This window comes from Acanthaster planci, linkage group LG05, assembly GCF_054643075.1.
Source record: "Acanthaster planci isolate LZ-2023a linkage group LG05, COTS_SCS, whole genome shotgun sequence".
NCBI lineage: Eukaryota > Metazoa > Echinodermata > Asteroidea > Valvatida > Acanthasteridae > Acanthaster > Acanthaster planci.
The window spans coordinates 2743665-2767737 of NC_141781.1; the positions used below are offsets into that span (position 1 = coordinate 2743665).

At 40.6% G+C, this 24073-nt stretch overlaps 2 protein-coding genes across 3 annotated transcripts; one reads left to right on the forward strand and one right to left on the reverse strand.

Annotated features, from left to right (window-relative positions):
* Positions 1-219: 219 nt before the first annotated feature.
* LOC147799010 (thymus-specific serine protease-like) lies at positions 220-8981 on the reverse strand. Of its 2 annotated transcripts, none has more exons than XM_087136858.1 (10): positions 8669-8981; positions 7762-8022; positions 7170-7299; positions 6103-6226; positions 5795-5920; positions 5019-5282; positions 4705-4825; positions 4005-4187; positions 2544-2689; positions 220-1420 (listed from the first exon to the last, which is right to left on the reverse strand). In XM_087136858.1, exons 1-10 carry the CDS (start codon positions 8787-8789, stop codon positions 1358-1360), a joined length of 1539 nt encoding a protein of 512 aa, XP_086992984.1. In that variant the 5' UTR covers positions 8790-8981; the 3' UTR covers positions 220-1357. The 2 variants fall into 2 exon arrangements, with proteins under 2 accessions (XP_086992984.1, XP_086992985.1); XM_087136859.1 differs by having other exon boundaries at positions 8678-8976.
* Positions 8982-9977: 996 nt separating this feature from the next.
* LOC147799011 (uncharacterized) lies at positions 9978-23611 on the forward strand. The gene is made up of 3 exons (XM_087136862.1): positions 9978-10644; positions 12334-12531; positions 18619-23611. Exon 3 carries the CDS (start codon positions 18619-18621, stop codon positions 19435-19437), a length of 819 nt encoding a protein of 272 aa, XP_086992988.1. The 5' UTR covers positions 9978-10644; positions 12334-12531; the 3' UTR covers positions 19438-23611.
* The last annotated feature ends 462 nt before the right edge of the window (positions 23612-24073 follow it).

A 24073-nucleotide genomic window follows, 5' to 3' on the forward strand; every position in this document is an offset into this window, starting at 1 on the left:
TGCGCCTTTTCGACCATAAAAATGACGTCTTACAAGCTTGTATGCACATATATATTGTTGCCTGAGGATGTAAATTTCATTTTCCAGTTGGATGTGCCTAGGTGTACTCTTCAATTTGGTAGAACTGAACTGTTACGTGCGGAGAACACACTGCAGAAGAAAAATCAAAAGACGGGAACCAGGACACAAAAAAACACGAGCAAAGAACAATAAAGGAACTAATTTGGAATAACATTTAATTACAAACTTAAATCAGCAAAGCAGTAAATTAAAACAAAGTAAATGTAGTGGTTTGCTGCAACTTTAAACTTCCCATGCAAGAACACCGTGAATCTGAACAGTCAAAAGCATAAAAGGAAATTATTTACATTAGCACAGCCAAGCACAATTAATTACAATGAAAATTAGAAAGCCCGCAAAAACATATTAATACGCAAAGAGGCAAATTATATTCGGCCGAGTACAATTACCTTAAGGAGCCAACACATGGGAGGAAGAAAATTAGGCCCCGCCCAGTCAGTGCCATGGCTAAAAGAGCGCGGTCGTCGGGCCAAGCACCTCCACACTCCGCGCCAGAACAGCCCAATTAAGACAGGTAGGTCAGTGTCGATCCCCGAGATTCGGCTTCCACATGGAGCCACGACACTCCAGGGTCCACGGTCCATCAGCGGTGTCAGCCTTGGCCACGGTCCGGCAGTAATCGAGGCGTAGACGACAAGGCGGTGCTGACCCAACGCTGGCTTTTTCGGAACGCACATGCTACAAGCATATAGGCACTGACTGAGAGCGAAATCAATGACTACGGAGTCTTTTATAGGTTTTTTGGAACATGCGTAAATTCCACACGTACCTTTTCAGGGAGACACAAAAGGATTTGGATCAACTGTGATCGTAACATGAACATAGTGTACAAAATTATAAACTGTAACAAAGTCAGTTACTGGACACTGTCCACTGTGTAACACTGTAACAGTTTCTGTTTTGCTTTATTCTAAATTCATCAAATTCTCAAAGTGGTACTGCTCCAAAGCTTAGAAATGACCTTCGTTTGAAGATCGCCATGATCGACTCACACCTTGGGCATTCAGTTTTAAAAGGGCCGGCCACTGAACAGCATAGAGTTTGTATCCTTAATACAATGAATTGAAAATGTTATTCATTTGCGCTTTTAGCGAAGCTCTGTAAAAAATTCCTCCGATGTTGCCCGCTTTTTAGGCGATTTTAAAATTAATCTACCTTAATCACCTAGACAAACAAATCCAGGGAAATTTTGAAATACAAGATATCAGGACATTCGTTGTTGCTAGCAATTTCTGGATGCTCTATACCCTAGCACAAAACTTTGATTAGGTAGCCTTTACTTTCGTTTCTTTTCCATTTCTGCCTGCATCAGCCAGTCGCTGACCACCTTTTCAATGGCCTGAAGAGAGAAGAAGAAAACGAAAAAAGAAACAGTTCATCAACCATGTCATCCAAGGGTGCAACAAAAGGTTACCCGAAAGTGAGGAAAAATAAGAGCAACTTTTCATATGCCTGCCTGCATAGTGGGGATGGTAACGAAGACTTCTTTGGTCGGAACTGAACTTCACTGGTTCACGAACGACTAGGAAATGTTGAATCGCTACCAACAAAATGAACACACCCGACCAACGCTGCTCTTTTCAACCGCTGAGGGGGTGCTTCTTTGCTTGAGATATTACTAAGGGCAAGTTAACGGTTAACGGTCGAGGGACGGTGAACCAAGTTCGACCAACACCACCCAAGCAATGAATGGTTTGGACTATCTAGTGGACCATTTAGAAACAGGCATGGCCGCTACACGGAGCTGGTTATCAGCCGGTAATAGGCCTATAATGTGTTATAATACGTTGAAAACATTCACATGTCATTGAAAATAATTGCACAATATGTCATTGACCATGTACGCCACTAGGGTTGCAGCCAACGTCAATATTTGAGAGTCAAAGGAATTTCACGCAGTGGGGATCGAGAGTTCGCGCCCAAAGTTGCCCTATGCAAGATGCATATGATATAATTAACATTGCCAATGTGTAATGAAGTCTCCAGCCCCCTCCTTCCCGTCTGCCTTATTTCCATGTCCGGAAAATTTTGTTTTAAGATTTTGGTTATTTGCCGCCCACTGCCAATGGGCAGGACAGCTATTAAAAGTGGAGCACATTGCTGTTTCGGATTCGTTACTTTCCCCCTTTCAATATGAAAGCCTTTACGAAGATTTTATATTGGTAACTCAAATGTACATGTGCTGCTACAAAACCGTGCAAGAACACATTATTAAACACTGATTACTTGCTCGTTCACCTCTTTGTAGATCTTCAATGACTTTGCTATATTGCCATTGCCAAACTGAACCTAAATGCGTCATCCCTTACAATGTTGAGATAAGGTAGCATGTCAGACAAAATTAAGTCGCAGATTGTTTTGTGTAATTTCTGTTTTTACAACAATTAAGGAACACGTTTTTCTCGTGATTAGTATGTTGGTATGTCCCCCAGTATTAGAATGAGCCACTGAGTGGTTCTTACCAGTCTGCCCGCCTTCAATGCGGGGGTGTCGTCAGGGTTATAAGGTGCCATGTCTGCACAATGAGATGTACCCTTCATGAAAATGGACTTGAGGTCCTCTGGCAGATCTTTTAAGACGCTTAGGGCGTGCCACGGATCGATGGTACCTATAAAATACGTAAGCAAATTGAAGATGGGTGGAAAGATGATGGTTAACGTTTAGTCTGTTATTTTAATGCTACTAAGTCGTTTGTATTTTTTTCAAAAATCATTTCTTGCTTTAGGTTGCTTGCCTTTCTTGTTCATTTTTGGTTACTTGATCTCAGTAGATTCTCATGCAAAAGTTTGGGTTTTGCTTTGCGCATATGACATTTTCCTCCCTTACGTAACTACACTGCATGCCCATCCTTTGTTCTGAGATCAAGAGTGATAAACCTGTGTCCAAATTACTTGGCTGCAGCTTGAAATTACCCACGAGTCTCTGGTAGTGGCTGCAGCCAGCTCCCGTTGAGTCACATGTAAGTTCAATCCGCAGCCAAGTGATTCAGACGCAGCCTAGCTTCTGTTTAGGAACTAACTCTGCGTTTTTACCACTGTCTTCCACTTCAGGCTCCAGCACGCATGCTGAATGCTGCTATATTTTGCACAGTTTATCTATTCGTCGTACGATTGATGTGGAACAAAGAGATATAGCTTTGGTGATTGATAAAGTAAGAACCTACACATATGTATATTTACCACGACGTTAATAAGCGATTTCAGCACCAAAGCAGGATTCGGTTTCAATGAGAGAAGTTCAAGAAAAGCTCACAGTTAAGGAGCTTCGAAAGGCGGGTAGCATTGCATAGTATAGTTTGAATTCTGCCCAAATCCGATCCTTGATCATTGATGTCTGAAGCCGACCAAGAAGCCGAGGAATTGCTTGCTGACAGGCCAAGGTAAATCTGTGCATTGAGCAAGGAAAGGCGTGTGGGGTCACGGTCTTGCAGCTTGACAAGGAAGGCAATTCATATAGGCTTGTTCCCTGCACCTAGAAACTGAAACTTTAGGGAAAGTTCCTGTAAAGTTACGTAACGTCAACTTTCCCTATCGTTTGTTTTTAAGTTAGTCTTTGTCGTTATTTTACGCAATGAAATGTTCGTCGTTGTGAGCTTTATTAAAGTTGCGTAAAATAGTGAAATCGTTTTGCATGGAAGAAAGATTGGATTTTCGATTACTCAGTTTAAACAAAGAGCTAGCCCTGTGGTTTCAATGAAGAAATAAGTATTCTTTTTTACAAAAAGCAAAATATCCACGAATGGATACGCTTGATTTGGACTGAATCACATAGAGAAGTCACAGATCTGACCGGATTGAACCAAAGGACTATTGGATTGAGATCGGACTCACTGATTCGTTCCCACGCCCATGACCGCCAAGCCATTGCTGCGACGGTACCAGACTCGCGAACAAGCGTCACGCTGGCGTTTCAGCTCAACTCACCGTCAACGAAGACCACCCTAGATCCCCTGGGATGGTCTGCTCCGTAGTAAGCGTTCGTGAAGTTCACCTGTTCCTCCACGTTGGCAGCTGGGATGTTGTAAGCCCCCTTGCACCAGGCAAAGTAGAAGTCCAAATCGACTTGGGGCAGGAACATACATGTTGTATTCTTGTCACAAGTCTGATCTGTAATTTTACGAGAGACATATGAAGATCAAACCTCAAGATTAAAAAGATAAAACTTAGAATAGCTTGCAATGCTTCCGAAACGTTTCAAACAGAAAAACTTATTACATTCATGCTATAATGGTTCTTTTATGAAATTCGTTTCGACTGAGAGCAACCAGTGCTTGAGTCAACGATTTTAAGTTTTCTGTATTATGTTATGGGATGATACATATCACATGCTGTGTATTATTTTGACGGATGAAAACAGTAGTCCCCTGTTTACAAAAGTGGACTTCACCAACTAAGCAAAGAACCACCGTGCTAGCATAATATCACTTGGAGTCATGATGTTAAGTTAAAAAATATTTTTCTTGATTTCAATACGTTAATGTTTCATATTTGTTAACTAGAATAATCAGGAGATAATCGTGTGGAATGTTTCATTCATCGTTGAAAGATAATAAACTTCTATGAATCAAATTTTTTAAAGGCAGCGTTCTGGGGAAAGAGACAGAGAGGAAAATGCAACACTTACAATATCCAAACTGGGTACAGGTCTGATAAAACCACTGTCGATACATCGAATAAGGATCAAAGGTGGTGTCTTGCAGGTGCTTGAGAAAATCTTTAAAGGACACATCCCTACAATTGCTGGACTGAAAAGAAAAAAAGATAGGTAGCTTTTATCTAATCCAATGGTGATTCTTTGCTAGAACAGCTTATCTCGCGAAACATACACGGGACGTTGCTATGCATAACTGTTTTGGAAGCAGATGTGTTCGGGAAAAATTCCTGATTATTTCTGTGCAGATTTCAATTTCTAAACACAGTATCAGACATAACTATTACCTTGAAGATATTGACCAGAGCTTGATAGGGGTCTGGAACCATCATTTTTTTACACAAATCGCCGATGCTTGATGAATTTCCTTCCACTCGATTGTATTGTGCGGCGCTCATGAATGCCCCTTGGAGATTACTAGCGAAAGTCTTGAAGTCGTTGGGTTCCTTCAAGTCCTGGCAAGTGTTGAAATCTTTTTGGATTTGAGCGAGTTGGCCAGCCTTCCACATTTGCTCAACTTTTGCAAAGGCCTGTTTGATGCTAGCCACGCACTACAATAAACAAGAAAAAAAGTCAAGATGTTGCAAGGTTAATCCTCAACAATCAAAAAGGTAAACATGTAGGCCCTACGTAATTATAAACGGCCGCTTTGTGTCATAATGAAATCCGCCGGAGTATATATTTTTGGGATAAAAACAAAAAAGAGTGAGTAATGCACATATCCTTTGGCATTTTGGGACATATAAAAAATCCTGCGTTGCCATCCGCTGAGATTAGAGGAAACAACATCGAAGGTGAAATTCAATCGAGTCTACCATGACCGTTAGGTCACAAGTGTAACCAAACATCAGCTGTACCAGGCAAGACAGCGATTGGAAAAATAGTCATTTGGGGCTTGGCCACGCACTTTATGTTCTTGTATTAAATCTCTTGTTGGGCAGTTTTTCATAGCGGATGGATCAATGCATGCTCTAAAGGTCTTTTTTCAAAACCCGGTAAAGATATTTGAATTTGAGGTAAAAACCAAACCAAGCGGCACATGTCAAATATTGTCAGTAAGTACCTGTGTAGAACCAAAGACAATCGGATCTGCAAAGCTGGCGGCTACCACGTCATTGTACCCCTCGAAGTTGGCCTGAGCGCGCACTGGAGCAGACGACGCAACAGAGCCATACACCAAGTGTGGGTACTGCAAAAAAAAGGAAACAATCTGATGAATTGGTGAAGCTGTTCACCGTAAAAGGACGATCAACGAGCAACGCATTTTACTGAAAATGGCAGAGGCTTATGACTGCCAAGCACGACAAGGAAGGTAGTGTTAACAAAACACATGATGGAGGGTTGGGGGTGCCTTAAGGGGGCGCGCTGTACCTTGAGTCTGAACCAAGCAGACAAGGCGCCTGCATAAGATCCTCCGAACACAATCCATGTGTTGTCACCAGACATGCCCAACATCTTCTCGGCGAAGACACGAAACACTGACAAATCGGCGAGTCTGCACGGGACAAAATGAGATTGTGTTATTTCTTAGGAACCTCTCCTTCCCGGCTCAGACGTTTCTTACCTGGGGCAGCTCGACCTTTGAATGCAACAAGCTGTTTCTTTTGCACGGGAAAGTTGTCCGAAAAAACCCAACTTCTCACTAATACAACTCTGTTATTTGTGGGGCATGGAATACTTAAAAAAACGACCTTTTAAATTCTAATTTGGGTAAATTTATGTTTAAATACAAATATGGTCTTTAACCAGGCAATTACAATGACGGGTTTATAACTGCTTCTTCAGTACATTCTCATGCAACTGGATCTGCATTTAAGGCCGACTATTATGTTAATTATAACCGTACTTCTGATTCCAAAAAATAGTCTTATCGCACAATGTGTGTCCTTTTGGAACGATCTTATTAGATCTGACAAGACCCTCAACATTAAATGCATTTACCAGAACACTCAAAACCTACCTTATCAGTTTCTATAATGAAAATCAGATCATGTATCATGTCAATATACCTTCAATCTGTAAAAGATCTGGTCTCAACCGAGAGCATATCTGTCTTATGCTGTTGTCTATCCTGGCAGTGTATCATATTGTTTGTCTCATGTCTCCTGTTTCTTGTCCAGTTTGAATCATTGTTTGTTTAATTGGGAAAGCCAAAAGCACAGTGCTTCTTTCCCCCTAAATGCTGGTAATAATTTAGAAAAACAATTATTTTGTTCAATTATCAAACTTACTAACACGCCCTTCTAATTAATTGTTGTAGCAAATTTCATTATGTATGATATTGATGTCTTTTGGATTATCGCCAACATGAACTAAAAAAAAAAAAGCTCCCGACCTCTCTCTTTCTCTCTGGCTTTACTGCAAGAAAAAGGGGGAAATCAACTTTTAGGCCTACCTTCAGCAATATGGTAAAATATTTTAAGCGGTTGAATACTTACTGTTGCTGGCTTGACAGATACTGTAATTCGCTCAGTAACAATCCTTCCTTAGTGGTGCTATTACCATAGAAACGGTGCTCAAGCCCAAGGATAAGGGCGCCGTGAGCTTTAGCCATCTCAGCGTGGTGACCTGTAAATATTGTTCATGTCATTATGGCTTTCTTATATAATAGCTGTGATATCTGCATTTCATGTCAATTTTAAAATAGCCCTGGAAGAAATGTTTGACACCAGGTTCCACAGCCTTAAACAGGAAGCACAGGGTTATGTGTCAGGAATCATGCTAAATGACAGACTATCAGTAGTTCTTATGGATTCCTAAGAAAGGAGGGTCAATGCAACACTGATTTTTTTGGTTATAATAATTCGCTGGTGTCGGCAATGTGTGGAAGGTTTGAGGGACACTGCTCACCTAGGGAATTTCTTAAAGGTCTCATCACGGACAGCGTTTGTCACCATTCTACACTTGAATCTTCGAGAGAATCGGAGCAAAGTGACCCAAATGTGAACTTTTATTGCGGCAGCTGCTGAAGAGGATGTTGGATGATTTTTTCTTTGGGGTCTGATAATTTTTTGTTTGCTGATATCCTACCATTTGCAACCTCGTCCAGTGATAAAGACGATTCCTCCCCTTCGTACAAGAAGACAGGATGGCTGGGTGACTTCCAGTATTTGTCAACGATCCAGTAAAGCTGGTTGAAGTGCTTGTTGACCAGAGGGTCAAAGTGGTCCATGGGCTGGGTCAGGTACCCATGACGGGCCTGAGGGTCATTGTCGAGGTTATACTTGTGAAGATCAGCGACATCAACACTGTTCCACAGTCGTCTCTTGTGAAGCTGCGACATTCTCAGGCCTATAACCAAGAGGGACACTCGTCTCTGCAAATCATGAAGCTAAGCTTTACTGACAAAGAGGCTATGTGAGTATAAAAGACGGGCAGTGGTGTATCAAGCGGGGGGGGGGCAGGGGTCATCTTGTTCCTCCCGACTTTTCTTTTAGAACAAAGCATGCTTCATACGTGAGTAGGACAGAAAGTAATGGGTATATTTCTTTATCAAATATTAGCACCAGAACCCAAGAAAACAACACCAGCAAATAAAAGCGAAAGATGTTGGGATCGTGAGTAAGGCTTTTGATTTTTATTTCTCCCCCCAAATCATGATGAATCAGCCTTCAGCCACATTTGCTCTTTCATTTGCCCCTCTGAGTGAATACGCCGCTGCCTGTGAGTTTCTGTCAGTCGGATCTTAACCTTACTCCGAATACAAGCGTGCGATATAATTGAAGGGCTTTTGAACTTATTCTCTACGATTTTCTCAGAGAACTAAGAGGAAAGATTCGGTTTTCTCCAGTCCCCGAATTTTCGTAGTTCCTTGTTTCATATTGAGAAATTACAGGTGAGCATATTTTAACTCTTACTCGACCAAAAAAAAAACCCCGCCACCCGCGCCCAGTTGCTCTTCTTTTCGCCCGCATTAATATACGAAAATGAAACGCACAGACATTACCGTACGGTGACAGTGCGCCTGTCTGGATGCTGAAGCACACAGCAACACACACAATAGCAAGCACTGTTGCCTTCATTGTGACAAATCGACAGAGTAACACAGCTGATGACATAAATTGGAAGACTGCCAAAGCTTATGTTGCTGTCAGTCTGGTCTCTCCTGCACTGTTCTCAAAAACATCCACTTCAGGAGGCTCGTCAACAATGACATTATCTACTTCTCACGCCAGTTTTAAACATTCACCGGGAGGCGTGAACATGAAACAGTCAGGCCCACGTGAGTGCCCTTCGCTCAGTCACAAGACCAATTTGTAGTCACGAGCGTATGTAGGCCTGTCTGAAGTTGTTTATTATTGTTTGACAGGGTAGAGTACAAGAGGGGAGAACTACAAGAGCCAGATTTTCCATGCACACAGAGAACGACGCTGGAGCGTAGTAGAGTGGAGGGACCTTACTGCATGACCTTAATTTTCCTGTTTGACTTAATAATCACCGTGGTAAACAAACCAAATCATACGAGTGCGCAATGTGCGCAACTTCGTTGAGCACAGACGCGCATTTGGTCATGTAGCCTCATTTCGTGACGCCGAAGTGGTATGAAAGGGGAACGGGAGGTATGGTTAGAGCCGCTCTCCTTTTGTTGAATGAAAGAATGAAGTAGAAATTAAAATTCAAATCTAGTCCAATGAAGCCAATTCATGAAGAAGAGGGATTTCAAGTGATTTCGTTTTATTCTTTTCATCATTTAGTTTTCCTTGTATGGCTTCCATCGGTGTTCAGAGTTGCTGGTTAAAATTTGTATCCTTTCAAACTGCCCTTCTGTATGCTCCGCCCTTGGTTACATCACTGTCCCGTCGATCTTGTAGAGGGCGTGATTGTAAGTAATGGATTAGTATGATTATCTGATTAGTTTTCAAACGTACCTTAATGCAACTGATCAGCGCTAATAATGTGCAAGAAAAACTACCTCTCGATCTTCAAAACATGATTTTGCCAGTTCTGATGTAAGTTTGTCCAGACCTTCCTCTGAGCATCTGACAAAAAGCATAATATACACTTAGTATACACTGTTTGCTCCATTATTACACTTAAATAATTTAAGCCAATAGCTTTTGGTGAGCACTTTAATAGACTGAAATTGTCACAGTTCACAAAATGCACCATCTATTGAAGCACGTGTGATCCATCCCATTCAAAAATAACAGCACTCTAAGGCAGGTGCTAAAAATTGGCTGCAGTCATTTGATAGCTGTAGACCACATACTGTCTGGCTCCACAAAGCCTAAAAGTCTGCACTCTGATTGGCACAATTGCCTCTAAAATTTCAGTCGTACATGAAAACAGCGTTTTTGACTCTGCCTCTTAATGAAAAAAAGAAAAATGATCATGTCACTGAAAACCGGCAGGTTTTTTGTGTCATGTACTGCTTGCAGTCACTTACATCTTGGCAAAATGCGACTGAACTGCGGCCCATGTTGAGTAAGTGGGGTGATACCTGCTACACTCGTTTCAACCAACAGTTGAACTCGACTGAAGCACGGGATAGATGCAGCTGCAGAGAGATAATGGTTCCTTGGTCACAGGCAGAAAATGATTTCATCAAGAGCTTGATTGAAGACAACTGGGAGGACCACTGGATCGATTGCCATGACATGAACACTGAGAGGCAGTGGGTCTGCGGTAGCGACAGCATGCAAGTATCCAATCGGCGATGTTGATTTTCAGTTGCGGTCTTGGCGACTTCCATCATCCTTCTTGATGGGTCACGTGGTATGCGAGTTTCCAGTCATCAACATCAACACCTGCACAGCTCAATGTTCCAATGAATCCAGATGTGTCTCTTTCAATGTCTTTCATCAAGCTAACTAGAAAATCTAGTTGCCAACTAAATTACGCAAGGCGAACCAGGATGAGTCTATCCAAATGATGCAGCCTCTATGCATCTTCGGAGAGCAATAGACTAATATTGTAAGTAAATCTCTGAATGCATTTTAACAGGAAGTATTAAAAGAATTGCACGTACATACATAAATGTACACTTTATACATTTCAATCTCTTCAGAGAGCCGTTGGAATGCTGGTTGTAATGTCATTAACACGTTTCCTTCACATATCTTGACACACTTTCGCCCGGGCCATGCCACCAGCGACTGATGAATACCAGTTTATTGTTTAATTAAAAGCATTTACCGTCGTTGGAGTGGGTCACCTCAATATGATCATTTTTACTTTGTAGGTGTGATTTTTTTGTTTTCTCAGTATTTTAATATTCATGAGTTTTTCGTAGTTTCTGAATTATTCATTTGACTTTGTACTCATGGTTAGCTATAGTTTTGTCTATAATGGCCGCATGGCAAAAACTGGGCCTGTGATGTGGGTTAAAGAATTTAGACTGATGCTGTAAACCAGCAAACTGTGGCCTCAGACTCCGGACTTCGTTTTCTCATGTGTGGAATTTATCATCTTATATTGGCATGAATTTCATTGTTTGAGGGTATACACGATTTGAAATACTAGCACACAAGCCATAAAATGACTATCATGTAAGATGTCAGATGTAAATGAACCAGACTTTTTCATCGATTCTCCCAAATAGTGTTGGATTCTTTTGAGTTTTTCTTCATTTTGCCTCTATAAGCTTTGTTCTTACAATTAGAGAGTCCATATGATGGTCCTACACTTCTCGTTTCTTTTGTCTAGAGGGAGGGTCGGTATGGAAAATGTGGGTAAAACAATTCACTTGATTGACCTCAAAAGTTATGAAGAGTAATTTTTTGGGAGGGGTAGGAAATCCAAGACATGGTGAAGGCATGAGAGAGCTTTTCTCGGTCAGAGTCAACATTGTGGGTCAGGCAGAAATGAGAGCCGTAGAATTAATTAACAAATGATGTCCTTGGTTATATGACGTCATACTGCGCAACGTTGCATTGTGATCAAACTAAGTTGACATTTTGGGAAATTGTTTTGATGGGGATGTAGGTTCAGCATGCCTACTTTGAATATTTAGAAACAACTGGTAGCCGTGTCCGTATTATTTGGTAAAGAGGCACAAAGCCAAAGGCTTCAGTTATGCATGTCCTGTGTTTTACTTCCAGGGTGTCGAGTAATGTGGCGCTAGTTGGTGAATTTTTCCGCAAACGAGGTGATGCTAGGAATCTGCATTTTTGATAATTTAGCCGGTAATCATTAAACATGCATGCATAACTAGTGCAGAATCGCTACACTGAAGTTGATGGTATTAAAAAGGCATCACATCAATATAATTGGGAACCGTCATAATAACTTGCTGGTTATAATATTTTTAAATGTGAGTGCATCTTCAATTTTGGTTCAGTTTTTTTGTTCAACTTTACGTTTGTCCTAATTGAACCACCTCTTGCAAAACAGCCAATTGTATTTTGCACAGTGGTTATAAATGGCACGCCACTAAATGAATCGCACCCAGCTAACAGTCATGTTCCATCCACCAATCCCAATCGGTGACCAGAAAGAGAGTGGTTTGTAACAGAAGAGTTCTCGCGTGTCAGTCAAAAGAACATATTTTATTCATGCACCACTACCATTAATATCCACCAGTTAGACTTGGTCAATTGATTGTGTCGCTGATACAAGTACAAATGGTGTAGAAATAACTTTAACAGAACTTCCGCTCATCAGATGTGAGTCGGTGATGTGTTTGAGTGACAGCTGCTGGGGTCCAACCAACAACGAGGCCAAGCTTACCAGTCACTGCTCCGGAAATGGCTTGCCAGTTTAAAGGCGTGAGCGGCCGCTGTGCCCCTCAGAACGACTGCTGCTCATCTCCAGTTCCAGACAGCATCCTGAAAGCGCAGATTTCGAGCAAGAATTTACAAGGTGAGTGTTTATTAGCACAATTATGCTCAAAACAAATTCAAGAACTATAATTTGTAATATATATATAAACAATCTGCAAATCTTGTATTGAAATTATTGGGCTCTTTTGCTATACCTCTTACAAAAAATAATAATAAAAATAACTGTAAGATATGCATGTGGTTGAAAACTGTTACTCTGATTCGTTCTATTTTGTAGACTGTCTATAAACATTGTGCAGAAACATACTGGGTTTGGCAATTGTATCTTTCTTTTCAAAAGACACTTGGGTAATTGCTCGTGAATCCAGTCGACAAGATGTTCTTTTCCTGCGACCAAACATGTTAAAAAATCATTTTCATTGATAAATGCAACCGAGGCGCAAACTTTTGAATAGATCGTCCTGTTTCACGATTCTCTCGATTTTCTTTTATTCAACAGGGATTTAGAATTGGCACTCTAAAACTAAATTGAAAATTATTCATAGGTGTCTGGAAGAAGATCTCAGGCTGCGTTCAGCTCTCTAAATTCGCACGAAAATCAATGACTGAGGAGCTTTAGCAGTCTTTTGTTGATATTGAACTCCAGAATGATACGCATAATTATTTCGATATGATTTAACACGGGCGTGTGGCCATAAACTCCCACGACCGTCCATTGGAATTCTCCGATGGACCACGCTTCCCTTTCCCTCTCTCACCGTGCCTGCCTTTCTTCTTCCCCTTTCCCTTTTCCTTAATTTTTTCTACTCTGAGAGTAGCACCTATTCGCCGACTAAACGGACGAATAGCCCATAGGACCTACTCTATGCTTGGGTGTGTCGCTCGAAAGGGCTAGATTTTGTCGGCAGGAATCATTCGACTGGGACATGACACTTTTCTACGCTCTTTGTACCAGGATGGCCATTTTACGTTTGTTTGGAATTTTTTAAAGGACCATGAGGTATGCAAATAATTTATTAAAGTCCTTGAAATTGCACCTTAGTGTTTCAACAAACATTGATAGCAATAGCAATATTGTTTACATGTATTTATTTGGTTTTGAAGCTAATATGAATTTAAATATTCTTAAGCAAAACACTGATGCAATCTGAGGCACCGAACTTTAATGTTGCATTCATTTGTAAATAAAAAATATTAGATATTCGATGCTTGGCAATCGAAGGTTTCCTTTGCCTTTGGCAATTTCGTGTTTAGAGCAACTTTTTTTCAGAAATGTTTTGAAAGAGCAAATTTCTCGTTAACAATTTCACACAAGAACATTATACAGACTGAACGGTGTCCTCCCGACTTACATCACTCTGACACGACTCTCTGTGATTCTAAGAAAATATCATTTTTGATCCAAGAATTTAAAATTAAGACTTCGTATCTGCGTTTCCTGTTTCCTCTGTTTGTTTTGTTGTCCAACATTTTTCTTGTGGGTTTTCTTTTCTGGGTTAGGACTGGCAATCTTCCCTGCATGTTTTGGAACAATAACTTTGAAATAATATATTTAAGCATACTTAAAGACACTACATTTTCGCACTGGTGAAATTTCCAGTTCACAATACACTTTACCTCGACGGCATTGAATTTCCTTGTAAACAATTTGAGGTGGTTGTTTTAACGATGATAATGATGATAACGAATAATTAACTTTAAAGCTGTAACCTGTATGACAAATCATCAAAGCAAATTTTAAAAGCATCAACACGTATAGGATCGAGACTTTAATTGGATCAAAACGAAATGCATATTTTTAACCCTTGGAGCAAAGTATTTTTTGGAAAAACGGGTATAACCCACATGGATGGATTCTATATCCACTCAGAAAGTAAACACCCGCCTTGGGAGAAGCCTAAAGCACCTTTATTCCCTTTATATAGATTATTCGAGTTCCAGGAAACACATGACATTTTCGGGGGAGGGGGGCTGGTACTAGGTCCACATGTACATTGCAGCTACTTGACCACACTTATAAGCCGATCCCCACTTTGGCCACATAGGCCCCCTCCCCCAGTCAAGCCCAAGACATGAATTACCTTCCATAGAATAGCCCTTCAACAAAGAAGCCAGAGGCAAAAAGGTCTGGGATTGTTTATAACTGCCAAGGCGGCACAAGAACAGACACAGCCAGCTCGTTACTGGTTGGGCCTGCAGGGCCAAGCTTTCCCATAGGAATGCATGGGCAAGAGTGGAGTGCCTGTCTGTCGAGGCTAGATACTCATCACCTGTTAACCCTAATCCTCACTTTATATATATGCTTCAAGACTTCAAGTCCCTTTAAAAAATTCAGCTTAATCGAACGAAAAATGAAAATGTCTTTGAAAAAAACTTGACAATTGGGATTTTTTAACATCCCAATGGCTTTTCTGAGGGTAAAACAGTAACTGAACGAAAAATATTACAAATTCTAAAGTCTTTGCATGTTATTTTTCCTATCCAAGAGTTCCGGAAGCGCGCCATCAGGGGTCAACTTTCACGCTCTATTAGTGGATTAGTGGACTTCTGTGATTATAGAGTCATAGGGTGTCCCCCCCCCTACGTCTTTCAAATTTTCATGGCCGGGCAAGTCATCCCCCACCTTTCTCCACCCTACCCCCCAATTTCCGGCACAATTTCATGCCACTGGTAGTAAATAGGTTTTGCGATACAATGGATCCATTTTTAATATTAAACCGTAGACTTGCTATAGTCAACTGGTTACATAACCCTGAAATTGTAACGTCTTGTGTGACTTCATTCGTTTTCCGCGATATAAAAATACCACAGGGAAATGCGAGACCAGCCAAAGTCTAACCTCTTCAGAAGTTTCGACTAAACACTCGACCATTTTTTAAAATAGTTGAATGACTCCCACCTGTATCGGAGCCGAAATTATGGGATAGGGAAAGCGGCAGGGGGATAGCATATGACTCTACATAGTGTTCGTGATATTGATGTAAATCTATAAAATGTAATCAGATTGGCGTATTTAGGACAATAATTATTGTTTAATAAAGCTGATAGAGTGTGCCTCTCAAAATTAAAGCCGTAAAAATCATGTTATGGATTTTTTCTGGCGGAGGTAATTGTGCAGCTGGTACATTTGTATACGTGTGTGGATCAGATTACAGTTCTAAAGCATCTAGATTTGTTTATTTTTGTCCTTTGCCTCCCCAATTATTTCATTCCTTTGCAAAATAGGTTCTAATTTATTGAGTCATCACTCCCTTGAGCGGCAATTATCGGGATAGATTTCTGATACACATTTAAATGGAGTCCCGAGTGTACGACGCTCTCTATTAAACCCTTTGCCTGAGTGCACACCTTTGTTCCATTTGGTTTTAGCTACGTACGTGAAACACTGACATTATTCGTGTAGTCAACATCGTCAGTGCTAAATACATACTCTCAATGACTAATTATACGTATAATAATTATACGTGTGCCATTGCAGCAAAACCTGGCGGTTTAAAACCGCCACAGGACTCAATGAAATTGAGGAATGCTATATCAACTTCATCAGCGTGCAGTCAACACTCCGTACTGGATTATACATTTACAAGTATTCTCTTCCTCTTCCGCCTTGGATTCATTATTATACGTGAGCCATAGCAGAGAAACCTTCCGGACTAAAACCACCACAGAACTCAGTGAAATTGAGGAATGTTATACAGGGTTACCCAGAAAAAAAACCCAAACCCTGAGGAAAGGTATGCCCAAACCAAGAGATCCTTGTCCAGGCTATAGAATTCAACCCGATTCGAACTCCTCGGCAGCTCGGCTCAGACTGACTAATTTTGCCATTTCTAACATTATTCAATTCCCTCCCCGGCCTTGTTTTTCGCAGTCCTGAAAAAAAATGCTCCACAATAACCATTTCAACCTTTGTTCCCCCTACTAGTTTTTTCCTTACTCCGGAAATTGTCAAACTCTCCCCCCTTTTTCCATCATGGCAATCTTATTAGTTCAGTTTCCCACTTTCCACAACATAATTTACTCACTGAAAACATGGGGTGGGGGTTGGGGATGGGGTAGAGGTGAGCGTGTGAGCGTAGCGGTTCTTTCATCTTTGCTTTGCACCAATGAGGCCCGGGTTCGAGTCCCGGCTTGGCCCAGGCTTTGTGCATTTGGTTTCCAGTCCACACTCGCTCTCGCAGGTTTTCGTCCAGGTACTCCGGTTTCCTCCTGCCTCTAAAACTGGACCCTCTTCCTAACTTAAATAAACAACAACAGTTTAACTCTCCCCCCAGTCACAACTGCCTTGACCAAAACGAGTGGGGGGGACACGAGGGTAATCTCCTCGTTATTACGGAACTACAATAACTGCAGGTTTGTAACGATCCACTGCTAACTGTAGATACGCGAAAACATAACCTACACTTTGAACGTCACAGAAAAGTTTAATCATCTTTGACACAGATAAAATAAACACGTTAATACCCTTTTCTGGTATCAGGATTTTTATTATGTTCTTTAGCTGGAAGTGTGTGAATGAGTCCTGGCTACAACTTAATTTAATTAAGGAAGTCTAAAGTGGTCGATTCATAGAGATTGTTTCATGTTGAACTTTGATTTTTCTTTAAATTTCTGAGTTGCTTTTAAGGTTTTGGACTTGGTGCCAAAATTAGTGGCCACTGCAGTGTTGCCGTCCAGTTGACCAAGTTTCCTTGGTTTCTCAACTCTAACTGCTGATAGTTAAAAAGTGCCATTTTTTGTCGATTTCGGAATTAAAAATTTGAAATGAAGTTCATTAGTGAAAAGTGGGAGGAAACCATTTGACACAAGTGCTGCAGTTTTGGTTTGCATCATTTTTTACTAGTTTGCTCGAAGTTTTGAACGCAATCAGAATGCCGTGTCATTTTTCGTTTTAACTAGTATTTTGGTAATTGGAGGACAAAAGGATGGCATTACCCATCCATTCTTTTCATAGGTGGGGTAATGTATGTAGCGGGCATATTATGGTAATCACGACACCTGCTTACATTATTTATTAGTTTACTAGTTTACACCTTTTATTATCAGCCAACCAGTGAGAATGAATTCGTTTCCGGCCTAGATAGTGAAAAGTTTTCGCACGCTGTACGAATATACAAATATCCTCCCTTTAGAGAATAAATATATTTAATAATGAGAAAAAACAGGGTTTCCATTTCACATAAAATAAAATGAATTAACAATGAAAATGAATAAAGGGCCTAGCCATGTGGTGAAGGTGGGGATGACTAGACTTGGCTTGACTTGGCAAGTAGCTGTAGAGCTTGCAGTAGAAGGACTTGCGGTACAAGGGGCTTGAACGGATGCCGAAGATGTGTTGGGCTATTAGTGCAGATGATGTTCAATGTTCAAAAGCACAGTCCCTCCTTCCCCGTGACTAAATCCGGTGTGGGAACGGAATTCAAGTGGCTCTGGTCCAAACCACTCGCATGTCCAGCAGTATATGCAGGTGCAGCTCAATAGGTTCTTCTGTAGTTACTCTGGTGATATCTTTGCCTAGAGCAGGACAGGGACAAATTTCTAAGTATGGCAGGTTCGATGGAAGGAGAGATCACAGAGACAACAGAACAGTCTCTGATCAGTCCACTAGCAAAGTAAAGTGGAAGGTCACTGGCCACTGAATTTATCCCCTCTTCCTCAAGGACTCTTCTGGTTGGTAGCAAGTTCTGCTACCAACCTGCCCACACGCGCTGCTAAGCAACCCACACATTTCTAAGAAATTGTATGGCCTACTTATGGGGGAGTTAGGATTTTAAAAAAAAATGGGGGCACGAAATTCATCCTATTACATAAATATTTCCAATTCCTTGGTCGATGCTACTCTGTAAGGTTCGGCTCCAAATTCTGCACAGACACGTTATTGTTAAACCCTGCTTTAATAACCACAAATACAATAAACATTGTTTTGGTCCCCAAATTTCTGTGCACTTTTACCAAATTGTTATAATTGGTTTGAAAATCCTGACTTGAAAGCTATTTTACTCATGAGGGAATACGTAGCTAACATACGGTTGTGTCATGAGTGCAAGTACTGACATAGTTGTTCTTTTGAAATTCTGCAAGATTGTTTTTCCTTTCCCATTCTCTCCTTCGTTTTGTCTATTTTTCTTTAACTTACATGATGTGTCTTTCAAATTATTATTTCCAGATGCAAATTTGTTCTGCAACAATCTTTTGTGTCGCCATCCTTTTGGGTAACTCCATCAAGCTTCGAGCTGCAATAACCGAGCCCGTTCACGAGGACGGTGATGGTCCCAGTGGGTCTCAGGTGTGTCCGATGTGTTGCCAGGGGCCTGCCGCGACCCCTGGCATACCAGGTTTGCCAGGCAACCCAGGCCATTATGGCCCTGCGGGGCCAAAGGGCGAAACAGGTGAGCCAGGTGACGTTGGTCCTATTGGACCTGTCGGTGAGCAGGGAGCACACGGAATCCAGGGACCCAAAGGGAACGACGGAATAGGCCTACCTGGCAAGATAGGTCCCAGAGGTCCTCCCGGTTTAGTTGGACCAAGAAGGGAGGTTCGTGTCAAAGGTCAGAAAGGTGAGCCGGGGGAGACTTCAAGTAACTCCATCCATCGGGTAGCATTTACTGTGACTCGAACAAGCGCGTCGGATACTTACAGGAGCTACGATACTCCTTTGGCCTTTGAGGAGACCGAGACACTTCTTGGTACTAGCTTCGATCTTGCGAATGGTACATTCACATGTGATGTAGCAGGCACCTACGTGTTCATGTTTTCTCTGCGTAAAGATACCAGATACGGTATGCTGGATGTTCTGCTTAGAAAAAACAAGAGGACAGTTATTTCTGGTCTCAACACTGGTACAAGAAGCGCTATGCAGGTGTCTGGGAGCGCCGTGCTGGTTCTTCAACGTGGAGACTTGGTGTATCTGGCAATAAACGGTAGGGCCTATTGTACCCTCATGCGCTACATATCATTCAGTGGCTTTCTCCTTTACCCAGAATAAACAAACGGTAAGACACCAGAAATGCACACGATTGCTTCATTTATTTTAATTAGCGGTTGAATTGTACAGGAAATGCCTGTCTCTTTTAAATTTGCCTCTCCAAAACAGTTGAAAGGCTGAAACTAAGTTTTGAATAATCTTATGACTATTTGATATCTACAACTATCCCGGTTTGTGAATATTGAGCCACAGTTTACACCACCCCTCATGTGTTGAAATTCTTGTTGAGTTGCGCTCTTTGGGTTTTTCAATCGTATGTAAGTCAAGTTTATCCAAAGCTCAATCTTTGCCCCAGTTATACAAAATTAAGCTATGATTCTTAACCAATGAGTAAGCCCAGTCCTCTCAAAGTCACACAATTTAATCCCCAAAAGAAAACCAAACCAAAGTAAACACCAATAAAGCAAAGCAGTTTTTACAACCGTGCACACATATTAACACTAATAAACAAGCAGATGCAATACAACAATCTTCACAAACTTGGAATCAAAATTGTATGGTAGTTGGGCAGCGACAAAAATTGAATAAAACCAAATATTCAGATCTCTGTTGCTGCTTGATTTTCTGAGTGTTTTCGGGTACAAGGACAATTTTGGATGACGTACGATGAATTTCTCTGACGAATCCTTCCGCATGGCCTGTGCACCGTTCTCAGTGAGCTCGCACACGTTGGACCACAACCACATGAATGAAAGGTCTGCAGACAGGGAACCAAGTCTAGACGTCCCATCAAGTCGCTAGACCAGACTGACTATAGGCAAAAAAATGTCGGTGCAACAACTGCACACCGCCGCGCTCTTCGCAAAGCGACATTGTCTTCGTTCCAAAACCTTCCTGAAGTTTATTCAGCGACACGAACTATCACCAGACAAATCGATATCCCAGGAAGGTCTTGAATATTCGGCAGTGCTTATGTTATTCAATGTTTTCCTCCGATGTTCCGCGGACCCAATCAACAGCTTCGTTTTAGCCTTATATTGGATTATTGATATATGTTTATGACCTCACTTAAATTAATTGAGAACAAAAACGACGTTCCAATATTGAAGTCCAAAATTTCCGCGTAAAAGGCTGTGTTTTGTGGTTGTAACAAGCCTGTAAGACAGGCCTATAGATTGTTTTAATAACAACAACCCACATTCAGCTATTTGGTGAGCACTGAACATGTAAATTTCTAGTTTCTAACGCAACTGGAGATATCATAATTCGTGACCGCACTGTGTGCAACATGGCAGAAATCGAAACTGGCTCAACTTTTTGAGCAATCTGCACCCATTGCAAATTCTTGGCTGCTGCCCAGACTACAGAGGATTGTTTTTGAGTACTTAACTCTGAGCGTCTGTGAAGAAGTTCAACATGATACTGGCTTATGTTTCAGTTTGAAAACGTCCCTCGTGAACGTGAAGCATGTAGGAGGTCAACTTCACGTGATATGAATAATGGATATCCTAGCATTATTAGCATACCCTGTTGCAAACCATGATCAAACGATATATCCAATACCCCGCTTGTGATAGCAATTGGTCCAGTGATGGTTCGCATTGCGGACAAACAACTGGAAGGTCTCGGAATCCAGACTATAAGACATAAGACCAGCGTCAGACAACAGACCTTTGGTTTTGGTCCCAGGCACATGACCTAGGGGCATCTTCCCTTAAGAGATAAATAGGAACTTGTAAATTCTATGAGGTCTTTGTGAAGAATATTGAATAGAAATATTGTCAAGGAAGGCATTTATGAATAGAAATTGTTCCTAATGTGCCATTTTACATGATTTCAGGATAGGATGGTCTGAAAAGCTAAAAGAAAATATATAGAGTGTCGGGGAGGGGTTGAACTACTGCGCGTACCAAGCATGGAGGAGAGGTGTAACAGGCCAGCATTTCATCTGACCACCCTTTATAGATGGCCCTTAAGGTGGTCACGGACACATTTGTGTCATCTTTGTTGCATATTCCACCCCTTAAAGATATAAGAAGGCAACTTTGAAAATGTAAATAAATAGCCGTTGGAAGAAATATTGTGTACTTAGGACTTACTTCACATTTTATAATTTTTGTGCATACCAACAGTATAGCGCTAAATGAAGGTTACATTTTTACAGGCCTTCTGTGTTGAGTTGATTTGTTGTATTAAAATGTTTGGGAAAGACTTTGCAGTCTAGACAGAAATTTAGGAACAATTGTGGTTTTTTTCATATTCAGTATCGCCGGAACTTTCTTTTGTAAGCTTCATCAGTAGGAGTGTGTGGGTGCGGGGACACGATTATATCCTCCCCACATTATTTGAAAGAACAAGGTGTCATTAATCAGATTTCCTCATATTTTGGCAAGATGCCATCCATTACCAAATGGATCAATAGTATATCACGTACTCAGATTTTTAAACGACTGTTATACACGTAGAAGTGGTTTTTACTACATTGTTAAAGTCGCACATAGGATAGTGGGTTTATACTGCATGTTGGATAAGACATCAAATTGGCTCTATTCCAGTTTTGAAGTATTTGGACAAAGATCAGTTTAAGAGGTTCGTGTTTTTAAAAAGTCAAGATCCTAATATGCCGTTAGGTGTATTCAACCTGTGGCCTGATTTTGCCACTCAAGCTGTACTTAACGTAAGAACCAAGTTTACGAACATGTAGTATGCAAGAAATTACTAGGCTTGCTCAAGTTTATAACAATATTGAAAAATGTAACTTTAAAACCAAATGTATTAATGCTTACTTGATAATCTACAGCTTAAATTCTCGACTCTAGAAGAGCAAAGCATTTTGTGATTAACCCAAGGCCAGGCTGAGGGATTCTGGCCCTGCAGCTTATTATTAGCATGCATATAGAGCCACTCGTTTTATAGGTGAAGTTTTGGTGTCATTTACGACTGCCTCTACACGTAAACTAAGTTGAAAGAAGACCGAGCTTGTGACGGCCAACTTTTGGGGCATTTTGTAAGAACAGTATGTCAGATTTCCAGAAAATTAGTGTCAAAATAACTACAATACACTACCAAACCTCAGGCTTGAAACACTGCACAATGACGATACTGGTAAAAATATTGAGGGGTACAGATATTTCCACGTCTCTTTCTTGTTTGAAATACTTTTAAAACGACAACTTGTCAGAGGTGTATAAGAAAAAATGTGGATATATTGGTAATGTAAGGTATCGTTTATAAAGTAGTATATTTCTCTGTTGAAAAAAGGCTGGCTCACGAATGTGTAGGTTTGTTCAAACAATTAAGCTGTAATCACCGAGTGCAACATCATACACTTTATAATGCATTAGTGACAAATTTTGCCTTACCAAGAGCTGTATGCGCAAACTGCACTGAAATGACAACATGCAGTCCTGAATTGTCAATTTTCATCTCTTGCATTTCTTTCTAGAAAGCCATTTCCGATAGCTACAAATTGTTATATTAAAATGGCGTATAGCACAAACATATGAACCGATTTTAAGTTTAGATTAAATTAATATCTGATGTGTAAAAAAGTGTATGATATGCCTAAGTTTTCATGCAAGGGTGGCATTTTTGAAGATTGCAGGTCAATAAACAGGCCTGTACCCGCATTTTCACTGTTTTTAAAACCTTTGCAACTGAGAAGTTTCTCAAACTGAAGACCTTTATCTCTGAAAGGGATTATAATCTGCATGTTATCAACTTATTTGATAAAAACTGACCTTACACTGTACCCTTTTGTAGTGGAGTGCAAAGAAACATTGTTTCATCCTGTCGGCTTAAACACACATTAATACATCCATGGTATGAATGCATAAGTGTGGTTTTGTTCTTTGAACGCCTTGTATTTTCTCTGAATTCATAGGGCAGGTATTTTATCTTTGCTAAAACATAGTTTATTTGGTGGTCTGCAACCTGCAATGTCTCTATGCACGTGCATGAGATGTACTCGGTGAACATTAGTTATCACCTTGTATAAAAGGCCTAATTTTGCTTCAAGCAGAAATGGTAGATGGTATGTGTTCATAATAGGGTGCAGTAACTACTTTATAAATTAAAGAAAATACAAGTTAGTTGCCGATGCAAAAGTGGTGACCATTTTTTGTGAACGCTTTCTTTTATTTTCGACAACTTAGACGAAATACATAGTATGTACACTGAAAAATGTGTGATGAATCTTTAATGTTAAATAAACTATAAGCAACTTGAAACTCCACCACATGGTATGAAAACTATTTAATAACTCTTGTGTGCTTAAGGCATACCGAAAAGTGCACTTTTGGAACATTTAAAACTGTCCATGTTGTGCCAGACACCTCAGGGGGCTGTTTCCATAATTACTTTTATTGAAGACGCCATTCTCCTCTGTTCCAGTTGTAATCCTACTCATTGAAAAAACTTTCTATGAAATACATTATTGATTAAGGGTGCCCATGGCTTTTTACCATAAGTTGCATATCTTTATACCACGAGGAAAGCAAACTTAGGACATAAGCATGTCAAAACCTAAAGCAGTAGTTTGCGCACGAATCACTGTTATTGCTTAATTTGAATGTTTGACTCGCATGGACAAAGGCCAAATTACAGGGAAAAATTACAACAGCTAAAACATCACAAAATACATTAATAAAAGTAACCAACGCGTTGCAATACTGCAGCGTGCCACCAAGAGTTTGCT